General features: G+C 47.1%; 1 protein-coding gene across 1 annotated transcript in view; it reads right to left on the bottom strand.

The window, feature by feature from the left end:
- Positions 1-15,470, bottom strand: part of IL13RA1 (interleukin 13 receptor subunit alpha 1) — a 64,302-nt gene extending 48,832 nt beyond the window's left edge. The window contains exons 1-2 of the mRNA XM_023757344.1: positions 15,173-15,470; positions 9,400-9,539 (exon numbers count right to left, since the gene is read on the bottom strand). Coding sequence (XP_023613112.1) covers positions 9,400-9,539; positions 15,173-15,470 — 438 coding nt within the window. The remainder of the gene's footprint in view (positions 1-9,399; positions 9,540-15,172) is intronic.
- Positions 15,471-15,521: the final 51 nt, after the last annotated feature.

Raw genomic sequence — 15,521 nt, forward strand, 5'->3', positions numbered from 1 at the left:
GGCATGAATAAAGTAGGAACCCACATTGTCAGTGATCGCCAGGTCAAGCACACTTCTTGGTAAGGAACTAAAGCCCTCCCAGCAGATCTGGATGAGGTATGTGAGATGGCTCCCATGTGACTTTCAGCTATGGTGACTCATTCCACTGGTAGCTAGCTGCTGTATGACATTATGCTCCACCCTTCAAATAATCTGGCCTTCTTTGAAATTTTATCAAAAATCAAGGCAAGAGTCCTGAACTGATCCCTCCCGTTAGGACCAATGTCAAAACTTTGGCTGGGTCAAAACTTTGGCTGGGTCAAAACTTTGGCTGGGTCAAAACTTTCCCAGTTGCAGATTCCTTTCTAAGAACGAAAGGGATATCAGTTTCAGCTCTGCCTCTCTGGATGCCTGGACAGAACAACAATCTTTTAATTTATTCACCTGGTGAGACTTGTCTATCTCTTGGTGGTGAAAGATACTATCTAAAATCTGATGCCAGATCCTTCTTTCACTTGCCAGATTGGGAAACTATTAGATTGTTAAAACAGTGGTGGGGAGAGCCACTTAAGCTAATTTTTAAAAGAATCATTATAAACCCTTGATTCATCTTTTTATATATATATACTAGTGGCTCGGTGCACAAAAATTTGTGCACTCGGGGGGCATCCCTCAGCCCAGCCTGCCCCCTCTAACAGTCTGGGAGCCCTCACAGGATGTCCTACTGATGTCCCTGTGGGGAGTGGGCCTAAGCCACAGTCTGGCCTCCCTCTGTGGAAGGCAACTGACCAATCAGGTATATAGATATTTTCTGAAGGCAGCACAGACTCCTTCCTTATTTCTTTCCTCTGTGGTTGGAGAATAGGGGACTAAAAGGTGGAGACAGAACTGTGGCTGGACCTGGGGCTCTTGTAAGCAGCAGAAAGAAGGATAGGGCTGGGGAAAGTCTAGACATGGTTTTCTTCAATTGTCCTCCCTTCCTCCAGGCCCCTCACTCTGTTCTTTCCTTGTCATGGTGGACGCTTGGGCCTCGGACTGACAGGAGCCCAGCGATGGTGGAGTTCAGCCCTCTCACTTCTCAGCTGAACATATAAATGCCTCACATTCCAAGTGGAGCTGTTTTCAAGTGGCTAAAGTGCTGGCAATTCATGCCTCCTGGCCTTTCCCCTCTGGGGCTTCCACCATGGGTCAGTTGCAAACTTCACCAAGACACCGAAGCAACTCTGCCCTGGTACTTCTGCACCGGCCCCTGCACTCTTCCTTGAGGTCTCTGGGTCCGCAGTCTGAGCTCAGGGAGGTCACCCAGAGCCTGTTCCCCTGGACAGGTGGGGCAGGGGGGCTAGCTTGAAGAGCTGGAGGAAGATGGCAGAGTAAGAGTTGGTATGAACCAGCGCCTGCTTAGCCAGACTTCCTAAGCTCCCCACTGGGCCCAGGCCAGGCCCCTTCCCCACACCAGGAGGATCCCAGTTGAGGTCCCCTCCCTGCACCCAGTGCTCTCCTCCCTGTTCTACCACTGGGGGAAGGGAGCAGCTCACCTGCTCTGGACCCTGCCAACCTGGCAGGCTGAGGCACAGGAGGTGCAGCCTAGGGTGCTGGTGGCTTTGAGCCTTCTCCCCCACCCTGAAGCATGGGGTGGGGTTGCAGCAGCTCACAGCCACCCCTGGGCACCATGCATGGAGAAACCGCTCTCCACTGGGCCACCATCCACCGTCCTGAAGGCAGCCCACGTTGTGCCAGCCGCTCGTGCTGGTCAATCAGGGAGGGATGCGGGATGCAAAATTCCGCCTCTCTCTCTCTCTCTCTCTCTCTCTCTCTCAGAGTGGGCCCTGTGTCTCTGGTGGGCGGGTGAGGGCTCCAGCGAGGCAATCTGCACCACTTGCATTCGCCCCAGCCCCCGCCCGCCCCCTGATCGCATTGGGACAGGTCTCCTGCTGCATTCCCAAACCCCTGGTTGCCTCTGCCCAGCACTGCTCTCGGGCCTGGGGTGGGGGTGAGGGACGTGGAGCACTGTCCTGAAGGCAGCCCTGACTGGCTTGGAATCACTGTGGTCAATCAGGGAGGGATGCAGGATGCAGATTGCCTCGCCTGAGCCCTTGCCGGCCAGAGACATATCCCAATGCGATCCGGGGGGGCGGGCGGGGGCTGGGCAATGCAATCGGTGCAGATGCCTCGCCCGGAGCCCTCGCTTGCCTACTGGAAACACCCAATGCGATCTGGGGGCGGGCGGGGGCTGGGGCAAGGCAAGCGGTGCGGATTGCCACCCCGAGCCTTCACCTGTCCACCGGAGACATGTCCCAATGAGATCCGGGGTCGGGCGGGGGCTGGGGCGAATGCAATTGGTGCAGATGCCTCACCAGAGCCCTCGCTTGCCCACCGGAAACATCCCAATGCGATCTGGGGGCGGGCGGGGGCTGGGGCAAGGCAAACGGTGCCCATTGCCTCGCCAGAGCCCTTGCCCGCCCACCAGTGGGCGGTTAAGGGCTCCGGTGAGGCGATCGGCACCACTTGCCTTGCCCCAGCCCACGTGCATTGGCATGTGCCTCCGGTGGGCAGGTGAGGGTTCCGGCGAGGCAATGGGCACCGCTTGCCTTGCCCCAGCCCCCGGCAGACCCCATGCAAACCGGGGGCCTGGATGGTGTCCTACCCTGCCTTCAATATGCAAATTAGCCTCCATCTTTGTTGGCGGTTAACCGCCAACTTGGCTGGCAGTTAATTTGCATATCGCCCTGATTAGCCAATGGGAAGGGTAGCGGTCGTACACTAATTACCATGTTTCTCTTTTATTAGATTAGACTAGAGGCCCAGTGCACAAAAATTTGTGCACTCGGGGGGGGGGTCCCTCAGCCTGGCCTGCACCCAGACACAGTCCAGGACCCCTTGGTAGATGTCCACCTGTCGACTTAGGCCCACTCCCCAGGGGATCAGGCCTAACCTTGCAGTCAGACATCCTTCTGGCAGCCAGGGAGCCCTCAGGGGATGTCCAACTAAAGGCTTAGGCCTCTATTGGATCAGGTCTAAAGCATTAGTTGGACATTCTTAGTGCTGCCACAGAGGTGGGAGAGGCTCCTGCCACCACCACTGCGATGGCCAGCCATGAGCCAGCTTCTGGATGAGTGGCACTCCCCATATGGTTCTTCTGGATCCCGCCCTGCCTTGCCTTTTTTTTTTTTCTAAGACATTTCACTTTATTTAAAAGAAGCCAATATACAGGATATAAAGGGTATGATATTTACAACAGTACAGTAAACAGGTTGGTTTCCTGGTAGGGTCAGTAGTCTTTCAGTAAGTATAAACTCCCCTTCCCCTTGATGCTCGACCCAGCTGGCAGACAAATAGCAACAGTGGGGTGGGATGGGACTGCAGGATAGAAAGTCTCCCTGAAGGGATTAAAAATCACATAGATGCTAAAATGTCCACGAAGGGGTCTTGGGGGTGAGGAGTGCCTCTGCCTCATTCCTTTGAGGGCTTGGCAGCAGGAATGCTCAGGGATTTGCCCCAAACTAACACACAGCCCACCCTGAGCCTGTAAATCTTCCACCCATGGAATATTCCCTTCCCGAGAGAATCAGCCCAAATCCCTCATCCAGGGCCTGGAGGAGCCGCCCAGGCCGTGGGCACAGCCAGGACTGTGGACATTTCATGGCCTTTCCACTCCCACTCCAGCTGCCTAACAACTCTGCACTGCTCCCCTCGCCCACCTCCCCCGTCACCCTATCAGGACACCGTGCACAGGAGGAGACACTGGTTTTCCCATGCCCATTGGGAACTGGCTGTTTCTGTTTTCTGGAGTAAAAAGGTTCCTGTGGGTCGGGTAAGCTCTCTGCTTGGCAAGAAGTTCTGAAACAGAGCCACTGACCACACCCTCCTCCTCTGGGTATGGAGCAGCTCCGGCCCTTGGAGCTCATCTCTCCAGCAGAACTGAAGGGAAGACCGTGTGTACCCTTCTGTCCCTCACCCTTCACATGCCCAGAACCATCAGTGTCGCACTTCCTAATTCCTATCACTGTATTTCATTAGTTTCATACTGTTTTACTAATCATGAATCTAAACAGATTGGTTCAAAAGGAGATCCTTCTATTTTTAAAGTATTTAGTGATGTACCTGTGAGCTTTGCATGGACGAACTAAGCACATGACCCTTTCTTGTACATCAGAACCTGCACACACGTAAAAACAGGACCCGTTTTTGACAGATGTGAAACCACCGTTTATTTGTAATAAATAATTACACAATCTAAAAAAAAAAAAATGACCCGGCTTCCGCATGTTCTGGGTCCCTCCCTGCCTCACTGTCGGGGATGCGATCGGTCCCCGTGGCCATGCAGGACGGCTTCCCTGTGTTCTGGGTCCCTCCCTGCCTCGCTGCCGGGGATGCGATCAGGTCCCCCTCAGCCAGGCAGGACGGCTTCCGTGTGTTCTGGGTCCCTCCCTGCCTCGTCGCCAGGGACATGATCAGGTCCCCCATGGCCAGGCAGGACGGCTTCTGCGTGTTCTGGGTCCCTCCCTGCCTCTCGGGGTCACCGATCACCACCGGGGTGGGGGGCAGGGAAGAGGCAGACGCTGGCAGCCTCTTCCCTGCCCCGCCCGGCTTCTCCAATCACCAGCTGGGGGGCGGGCCTTTGCCCCGGTTCTCGGATCCAGGGTGGGGGGCAGGGCAAAGGCGGCCCTGGGGGCCGCCTTTACCCTGCCACCCGGCTCTTGCCTGCCGCCTGGGTTTCCAATCACGGTTCTTCCGTCCTTCCCCTTTCGCCTCCCAATGTAAATTAACTACCATCTTTGTTGGGTTGGCGGTTAACCTCCATCTTTCTTGGCAGTTAATTTGCATATCGCCCTGATTAGCCAATGGGAAGCACAGCAGGGGTACGGTTAATTACCCTTTTTGTCTTTTATTAGGTAGGATTTTATTGATTTTTTTACAGAGAGAAAGGGAGAGGGATAGAGAGTTAGAAACATCGATGAGAAACATCGATCAGCTGCCTCCTGCACACCTCCTACTGGGGATGTGCCCACAACCAAGGTACATGCCCTTGACCGGAATCAAACCCAGGACCCTTCAGTCCACAGGCCAACGCTCTATCCACCGAGCCAAACTAGTTAGGGCCCCTTCATTCATCTTAATGGTCCTCCAATCTGAAGACTGAAAATGACCTCAAGGGTTTATCTCATTTAGCAATTTGAGAACTTTGGACAGTCACATCAGCCCCTTAACATGTACAAACTATCATAATACCACTTCTTTAATATGCTTCAAAGGATGTATGTACCCTAGTTTTGTCTGAAATGTTAATGCTGGGACCAAAGGACAGAAAGAGGAAAGGAAAATTACTCCCACCATTCATTCTCAGCCTCAAGACTGTAACCTTCAAAAGATCCAGACAGGAAATCCCCCACCACTAACTGAAGACATAATCCATTTATCACAAATTTGGGATTGATAGCTACCAACGCTGTCAAATGGCTGAAATAAATTACTTTAAGCAGAGGTCACCCTTTATGGTCTCTATTTGGTCTCTTCAGGGGCAAAATGGGAGGAACAAGATCAAATAATAATATTAGGTTGCACCATAAAAGTGACAATTGCTTATGGTTCAACCTAACAATAGTAATAATGATAAAAGCTAACAATTACTGAGCACTAACTCTGTAGCCAGGTGCATTAAAAGCATCATCTTCTTTTCTTTTTTATTTATTTACTAGAGACCCGGTGCATGAATTTGTGCACGGGTGGGGTCCCTCGGCCTGGCTGGCAATTGGGGCCAATTGGGGCCATCTCGCCCAGTCCCTATCTGGGCCATCAGGGCCAGACAGCCAGGGGGAGAGACCATGGGAGGTTGGCTGTGGGAGCGCACTGATTACCAGGGGCAGCTCCTGCATTGAGCATCTGCCCCCTGGTGGTCAGTTTGTGTCATAGCCACTGGCCAACCGGTCGACTGGTCGTAACAGTCACTTAGGCTTTTATATATATATACTAGGGGCCCAATGCATGAAGATTCGTGCACTGGGGGTGGGTCCCTCAGCCCGACCTGCACCCTCTCCAATCTGGGAGCCCTCAGGGGAGTCCTCAGCAATCTGGGAGTTTCTGTCTGCCTTTGCAATCATATGAGCGAATTGTCTGAGACCCCAACCCAGTTTGGTTCGTTGCTCACACAATAATAGAGGCATTTTTTTTTCTTTGCTCCATTGGTGGAGATTTCCTGGAAGTTTTAGGATATCTTCCCTTTAATTTTTCCTAGACACTCTGATTTTACTTATGTCTCTCACCTTTGCTTTCCCTCCATCCCCCACCACAACAGTAACTTGCTCCAGGCTCACTTTGCTCTAGTGCAGTGGTTCTCAACCTTCTGGCCCTTTGAATACAGTTCCTCATGTTGTGACCCAACCATAAAATTATTTTCGTTGCTACATCATAACTGTAATGTTGCTACTTTTATGAATCGTAATGTAAATATCTGATATGCAGGATGGTCTTAGGTGACCCCTGTGAAAGGGTCGTTCGACCGCCAAAGGGGTCGTGATCCACAGGTTGAGAACCATTGGTCTAGGAGATCCGTCTGCCATCAGAACTACGATTCCCAGCATTCCTGGTGCTCCCCATGCTCTGGGCTTCTGCTTCTGGTCCTGGGGCTGCCACCAGAAGTACTATTCCCAGAATTCCTGGTGCTCCCCGCGCTCTAGGTTTCCCCTTCCTGCTGTGTCTCTGTCCCATGGCCTCCCACTCTGCCACGTCCCCCCAAGCCTCCGGCTCTCCTGCTCTGCTCTCCGCCCAGCTGCTTGGGGGAGCAACTGAGGGAGCCACGTCCCCCAAGCTGCCGGCTCTCCCACTCTGCTCTCCACCCGCCGCCTGTGTATGCAAATTAACCTGCCATCTCTGTCAGGTTAATTTGCATATTCACTCCTGATTGGCTGGTGAGCGTGGCAAAGGGATGGTCAATTTACATGTTTCTCTTTTATTATATAGGATAGATTGATTTGAGAGAGACAGGGAAGGGAGAGAGACATTGATCTGCTGCTCCACCCACTCATGCATTCACTGGTTGATTCCTGTATGTGACCTAACTGGGGATCAAACCCACAACCTTGGCACATCAGGACAATGCTCTAACCAACTGAGGTACCTTGCCAAGGCCCACAAATATCATCTCCTTTTAATACACATGCCCTCCATATGAAGTAGATACAGTTGACCCTTGAACAACTTGGGGTGGGGTACCAACATCCCCTCTAGCAGTCTGAAATCCTCATAATCCTCACATAAATTTTGGTCTACAGTGGGCCCTTTGAATACGCATATTCAACCAATTACAGGTTGAAACAGTATTTCTGATCCAAGGTTGGGAAACAGCAGCTGGGAGACAGTGGTTGGGAATGCAGAAATACTGTTTTTGATCCACAGTTGATTGAACTCACAGATTCGAACCAGGTACATACTAAGTGTTGACTGTATTTATTTTTTAAAAATCTACATATAAGTGAACCTGTACAGTTCAAAATCATGTTGTTCAAGGGTCAACTGTACAATTATTAGCTCATTCCCCCACCAGCCTTTTACAAACAAGGAACTGGAGGCTCAGAGAGGTTAAGTGACTTGCCCAAGATCACACAGCTTGAAAGGGGAAAAGATAAAATTTCGAATCCAATTCTGATTCCACTGCCTCCTCAAGTTACTTTTAAGTTTAAATTCCTGTAAGTATACTAGGAATTAACCCCACCTGATCGATCTTTGAACATGGTTAATAGGCTAACGAGTAGGGAACAGTTAGAAAAAAGTGACCTCTCAGGATTTCAATTAGATACTTAGGGGAGACTTAGGGGTCTTTTCTGGAATTTCTCAAGATTGAACTACCAGAAATTGCTACAAAGACTCCCAATGCCTAAAGCCCCTCCTTAGGAACAAGAGGAAGCCAACATAGTGAAAAGCAGAACTCTACTCAAGTTTCACTGCTAGGAATATTACAGGCTTCCGCATTTAGAGGACCTCTTAGAAAATGCAAATACATTTGACTAGCCTCAATTAACACCTAAACCTTAACACCTCAGCAAGAAAAGGTTGAAGGAGGCAGATTAGCACATTTCCCTCAAGAGAAAGAACCTGTTACTTCCTCACTTTCTTAAGCCTTCACATACAATATTTTCCTTGTCCCAGCAAAACCAGGGAAGTGAGTAGAGCCACACTTTATACACAAAGAAACTGAGGCTCAGAGAGGCCTTTTCAATTTAAGTAATTTACCCCCAGGCCACTGAGCTCCTTAAAAGTGGCACATCAGCTAGCACCTAGCCTTGTCCTGCCACCAAACTGCTTGAACTGGTGATTTCACAATTCACAGCTCCAAAGTACTGTCACTAATAACAATTTCTCATTTGGCCTCAAAATCCTGGACAAAGTCAACCCGAAACATCCGCTCACGCCCCCACTGAAAGAAGGTATAAAGATATAAAACAGCTTTGAACAGATGATATGACACTTTGAAGAACCTATCAATTACAAGGGGCTACAAACCAATAAAGCCCAAGAGAAAATTCCGCTGAATAAGATTATCATAAATAACCAATCTTGTTAACAAAAATTCACTTGAATCAGTCAACTACACCTGACTGGAAAGGCTGACAGTTCCCGTTTTCTTCAGACATCAGGAAACCTTCTGGTCAACCTTACCTGCCAGGAACATCTTATTTGTTTTCTCGAGCCATACAGCCCTTTGCTTTGCATCACATAGTTCTTGCGTAACTATCCATGCATATGATTAACAAGATGGTGAATGTGAAAATTCCCTGAGAAATTGAAAGTATTATATAGATACAGACAGTCCTCAGGTTACGTCGGACTCGACGTACGTTATTTCGTGGTTACGTCGCCATCTCCCATTTATTTATTAAAAAAAAAAAGTTCCGTCATTTCGACGTATGTACATATGTGCTTTATGTTTTTTATTATTTATTTACCACAAGTAAAGGTCAGGAATTGTTATCTTTCTTTTAATTTTTTTTTTACTGTTTCACTTCATTACTGTTGTGTATGTGCTCCATGTGAGTGACGTAGGTGCTTATGTAGGTGGGTTCCGATCTACGGCAAAAATGAGTTACATTGTGCTGTAGGAACGGATCTCTGACATAGTCCGAGGACCTACTGTACAAGGCTTTTAGGCAGGAACCAATTTTAACATATTTATTTAGTGAGTGCCTAATAAAGATATCTACTATTTCCTATCAGAGAATCACAATTGTGTTTATCAAATAATTAGCAAATCATTTCATACGTTCAATTTCCTCAACAGTTGTTTCTGTAATGTTATCAGTTAAAATTTAGACATAGCCCAAAATCAAATTCCCACCTTGAAGTAAGATTAGAATTGGGCTTATTCTTGGCTCCAATTCATAGTGTTCATTTTACCTCATTTAATGCCGTATGTTCCAGAAAACTTACCTTATCCTGCTTGTTGCCGAAATGACTAAAATACCACAGACTACAATTCGGGCTGGCTCCCTCTGGAGGATTCCATGTCCATTTTACTGTGCAGAGGTTTTCAATTGAAACACTCAAATTCGTCACTGGTGGCTGAGTTTCTGTTCAAATCAAGCATAATAAATAAATTTATCAATATCAGCCACTGTTTGGGGTGATTCATTTAATTCATTCCTCCAAGTCCTAGAAGTCAAGAATAAGAAAAATGAGCAGAGCGCAGTGGTTGAATATCAATCTATGAACCAGGAGTTCAAGGTTTAATTCCGGTCAGGGCACATGCCCAGGTTGTGGGCTCCATCCTCAGGGTGGGGCATGCAGGAGGCAGCCAATCAATGACTTCTCCTCATCATTGATATTTCTATCTCTCTCTCCCTCTCCCTTTCTCTTTGAAATCAATAAAATTGTATTTTAAAAAGCTGAGTAGAAATATCTAACATTTATTGAGACAGGCACTGTTCTAAGTACTCTCCCCATATTCACCCATTGAATCCTCACAACAATCTTATAAGAAAGTCGCGGACTATCAGCTTGTTCTTAAAGATGAGGCAACTAAGGTGCAGAGAAGTTGAGTCACTTGTCTCATATCCTAAGGCTAGTGAATGACAGAGCTGGGTGCAAACCCAGAAATTCATGTGGCTCCAGGTCACGTTCTTAACTACTTGCTATACAGAGAAAAATATATTCTTAAATTTCTAAGTTTTCCTCCTGCAGGAATTTGGGGTTCCCCACACTTGGGATCCACATCTCCCTCAATACAGTCACTTCCATCTCAGCAGTTCTGCCAGTGAGCTTAAGCGTTTAGTCTGCTTGCTAACATGATCTGGCAATTATTTATAACTCTGCCAGAGAAGTACTGAGAGAGATTTAACAGCCCTTGCTGTTCCCTTGAGTTCTGACACTAAACAGCTGGAACTGTACCTTTAGCTAATCTGAAGAGGGAATAAAAGAGGAGAAACTGTGAACCAGTACTAGTATCTTAAAAATGTGTTTCATTTGGAGAAAGCCTCCACACCAAATATTTACTATTATTTTGGACGAAGCTCTAAGACAGTGATGGCGAACCTAAGACACGCGTGTCAGAGGTGACACGCGAACTCATTTTTTTGGTTGATTTTTCTTTGTTAAATGGCATTTAAATATATAAAATAAATATCAAAAATATAAATCTTTGTTTTACTATGGTTGCAAATATCAAAAAATTTCTATATGTGACACGGCACCAGAGTTAAGTTAGGGTTTTTCAAAATGCTGACATGCCGAGCTCGAAAGGTTCGCCATCACTGCTCTAAGATGAGGGAAAGGAGTTTTACTACTTCTGCCAAATACAGGGAAATACATAGGGGCAGGAGTACATAATTTCAAACTTCCTTGAGAACTTTCCCTGAGGCCAGGACTACCAAAATCATCAGCCCAGATACTGGGTGAGGGGTGTACAGGAATGCTCTGTCGTACCTTCGCAACCTTTCTGTAAATCAAAAATTACTCCAAAATAAAGTTTATTAAACTAATTTTTAAAACAATCCCCCAAATTATCTATAAAGTGGCAAATAATCATTATTAATTACTTAAGAACTACAGTTATATTAATTTATCAATCTATAGAGTTATATTTTATACCCTATGCTGACACTGTGGAGTGCACTGGGCCTCTTACATAATCTGCAATACTTATAGCATTACTTTTCTCTTTAAACTGAACAAAAAAATTCCATGTGTCCCCAAAATATCAACCCGACAGGCACTACATAGTTGGGATTTCCCCCAACAGTCAGTTTTATACATCGCAGCCAAAAAGGCCCTTGACTCTCAATATTTATTCCCTCTTTCCTGACTCTACTGCATTAGACTTTCAGCAAGGTAGACCAGAGGCCCAAATGTGGGGAGGAGCAGCTCACAGCAGGCTAGGCCTTGTGGAAACAGGGAATTCCTATTGCACTTCATTCTAATCCAGCTAGTGCCAGAGAGCACCAATGGCTCAGGCAACAGGATTTTAAGTGACTACAAGAGTGTACAGCTATTCCGTTTTGGCTCTTCTAACATCACATCAATGATATTTGTTTGTTTTTACTTTTATTTCAGAAAGGGAGAGAATCATTAATCAGCTGTCTCCTGCACGCCCCCTACTGGGGATCAAGCCCACAACCTGGGCACGTGTCCTTGACCAGAATCAAACCCGGGACCCTTCAGTCTGCAGGCCAACGCTCTATCCACTGAGCCAAACCAGATAGGGCCAATGATGTTTTTGAAGACAAATCATTTGTCAGATATACAGCCTCTAATTAAAACTTGCTCCTACTGAAGACTATAATCTACATTAGGATTATCTGTCTTATTTTCCAGGTTCCAGAACTAAACTGAAACAACCTTTCCACCTACCTCCCACTCCTACACAAAAATTAAAGCCCTGGTAATAAAAACATTAGCTATTTATGGTTCAGTTACATTGGACAGCAATTTTCAAGTAATTTAAGACCTTTTAAAGTCTTTCTTTAACCTCAGTGTTTTAACAGAATAATATCCTGCACTATTTCCAATCTCACAAATGGATTTAATTCCTCCTCCACCGCCCCCGCACACACACATCTGTTTTGAAGTGTCCTTTAGTCAGATCTCACTGTTTTTGCATTTTAGGCTATTTGTGAATATCTGCTATTCTTTTTTTCCCACTAATGATTCCTTCCATTTTTCCTGAGATTTTTCTATTTCCTGTACTTTAAAACACACACACACACACACACACACACACACACACACAAATATACACACACCGAAACTTTAAATACAATCTCCAAATGTTCGGATATATATGAATACATGTGTATGTGTGTATAATACATCCAGACATCTACATAAATAAGTGCAGACCGTACTTCTTGTAAAGGTCTCTAACAGCAGCTCACAGGTAATAGGACATAGAATTTCAGTGGAGTGGAGTGACTAAGAACATGGGCTCTGAAGCCAGACTGAGTTCATATGCCTGCTCTGCTACTTACCAACTGCCAAGTCACTTAACCTGTCTATGCCTCAGTTTTCTCATATATAACACGAGGATGATCATAACCTAACAACTATTAGCAGGATCAAATGACTTAATACAGATAAAATGCCCTAACAGTGCCTGGCACAAAGCAAGCGCTCAATAAATGTTAGCTAGCTGCTCTCTTTCTCCTTGAAGAGACAAAGAAGTTCTAAACAATTGTTTTGGTTTTTGAGACAGAACATCTCTCTTCTGCCTAATAAGCTTTCCTTAGGCAGCTAATGCATCCATTTCTTAGAGGCTGATCACTTACTTCAGAAAGCAAAGCGTGAAGGAGAGGAGAGAGGGACTTAATGTGATCAATGCTCTTTCTAATAAGGCATGTTGCTTAGCTAATGGTTTTGCATGCATATTTTGGGAAAAGTTAAGGAAATCACAAGAATCACATATGAGACATCTATCTCCTTCCCTTACATCTATTCACTCATCAACTCAGTCTGTCCATTTTTTTCTTGCACCAACATCTCTCTGTGTCATTTCAATCACACTGGTTTGCTCTGCTGGGCCCATGGTCCTGGACAGAAGGAGTCCACAACACAACTTTCTAGTGGTCACCTACAAGCCTAGATTCCTGCATAGCTTCACACTCCAGCAATCTCCCTCACCCAGTTAAGTCTCCCTGCTTGCTTCTCCTCCAGTGTAATTCTCCCACTTTGCTCCCCACTCAGGGCCTTCAAGGGCAAATGAAACTCTTCTGTTTGGACTGACTTTGCCGAAGCACCCTCCTGCCAAACCGGGCTCCTCCACTGAGCACAAAAAAACACTCTCACCCTCTCACACCAGGGCATCTGCTCTTGCTATGCACCCCCCTACCCCCCGCAACAGGAATAATTTCTCCACCTAGTCAAATTCTACCCATCCCGAAGGGCTAGCTCAAGTTTTACCTCTTCCATGAAACTACCAGCCCTCACAGTTTCCCTTCTTCTGAGTGCCTACAGTACTTATTGTTTGGAACACACAGTCTGGCAATTATAAAGCGAGTCTCCAAGCTACGAACATTCACTCCTTAACAAGTGGCCTGTATATACTTTCATGGGTCCCAACTAGTCCTGCCCTGCTACTCTGGGAGGCACCCTGCTCCTCTCCCAGCCAAGGACTCCCCTCACCTCTAAACAGAGAGGCACTGATACAGTGGTTAAGGCCTCTGAAACCAGGCTGCCGGGGTTGGAAGCCTGGCTCCTCCACTCTACCAGCTGTTGTTCAAGCAAGGCTGGTAGGCTCACTGTGCCGCAGTTTCCTCAGATACAAAATGGGATTAATACCAGCACCTACAGTATAATCTTTTGTGTAAAGATTAAATGAAATAGTACAAGTGAAAAATTTAAAACACTGCCTGGCATAGAGCAAACACTATATAAATGCTAGTTGGTGTTATTAATTCATGCCACAATGTGGGCTACAATTCTAAATAGAATAAACTAAGCTGGTGACCTAATCATTCTCTAAACTCTCAAGATTAGAGCTAAAAGAGCCTTTAGAACTATGGAGTTCACACGGCATAAGGAAGGGGAAATGACTAGCCCAGAGTCCAACAGCTGGGAAATGTCAGACCACTAAAAGTCAAGTCCCCTGACTTTTTTTTCTTCTTCACCACTTTGTAATGCAATTCTATCAGTATTTCTAATGGGAAAAAATCTCTGTATTCTAAGTCATCAAGTTGCCAATAAACCCCTATGACAAAACTGATTAAGTTGGGGGGGTGGGTGCTAGTATTGTCTAGAAGGCCAGCTGTTGTTTCAGGTGTGTGTGGGAGGGAATCTGTAGGAGGGAGGGTGCTGGAGTAGCACTGTGAAAATCAGGAGACTAATGAGATGGGTGACCTTAAACAAGTCCCTTCCCTTCAATGGACATCAGTTTCCCCAAATAATTATGGAAATCGGATCTCCCCAAATGAACTAGCGGCACCTTGGGGGCAAGGATGATGCTGTACACACTCAGGTTCTAAGTGAATGTACAGCACCCGGCTGAGTACTAAACAAGGCAGGCACTTGAATAGTTACTGACTGACAAATTTCAAACCTCTCTCAGGTCTCTATTCAAATGCCACCTTTTCAATGTCTTCCCACTCTATCCTCTTTACAATGGCAAACCCTTTTGTTTTTCTACATAGCACTTAGCACCATCTGACATACCTTATATGCTCCCCCACCCCGACTCTTCCAATAGCAGATAAGCTCCACAGGGAGGGGACTTGATCTGTTTTGCTCATTGTTGACTGAATCGATTGAGGACTTCGAAGTTTCCTAATCAGCATTTCAACTTGGGTTTCAAAGCACAACACGTGGGTGAAAATACAATAAGCAAATTGTGGTGTTTGTGTCAATGTGATAATAAAATCTATCAAATTTGGAGCTACTGTTATCTTCCAAAATATCCAGAAGGCCACTCGTACCAGGAGCTGTCCTTGAGGAAGTCATTGGCCCCCAACTTTTCACAGTGATTCTGAGGGTTAAATAAAAGTTGCCACACAGGGTGAGGGGTATAGGCGAACTCTCTATACTTCCCCTGCAACTTTTCTGTAAATCAAAAATTATTCCAAAACGTAAAGGTTATTAAAGAGAATAAAAAAGCATCCGCCTGGATGCTGCCCCGGGTTTCCCAGCGGATTTCTTGGACGCCAGAGGAGGACGTGATCCGAACATCCTTTTTCTAAGAGACTAGGACCTTCAGAGGTTCCATTCACTCCCACCCCTTCACCGGACCGGGCTCGCCCGGACCTCGGACTCTGTTCTCGGACTCCAGGCCCCTCGACCCGTTCTGGACTCCCAGGCGACATTCCGGGTCCCGAACCGCCGCCCCGCGACGCGAGAGTGTTTCGGTCCGGTGCCCAGGCGCCTGGCTCCTTTAGGCTCTTCGGCTCTTGCCGACGGCGCGAGGGAAGAGCGGCGGCGAGTCTTCGTCCTCCCGCTCCGCCGTCGCCGCCCGGGATCCGGAAAGCCCCGCCGCCCCTGGGTTCCCCACCTGGAAGCGGACGCCGGAGACAGCCGTCGCCCATCGCTGGGCGTCGAGTAACAGACCCCGGCGCCCATTCCGTCGCGGCCCTCGG

This window comes from Myotis lucifugus, unplaced genomic scaffold (assembly GCF_000147115.1).
Source record: "Myotis lucifugus unplaced genomic scaffold, Myoluc2.0 scaffold_2, whole genome shotgun sequence".
NCBI lineage: Eukaryota > Metazoa > Chordata > Mammalia > Chiroptera > Vespertilionidae > Myotis > Myotis lucifugus.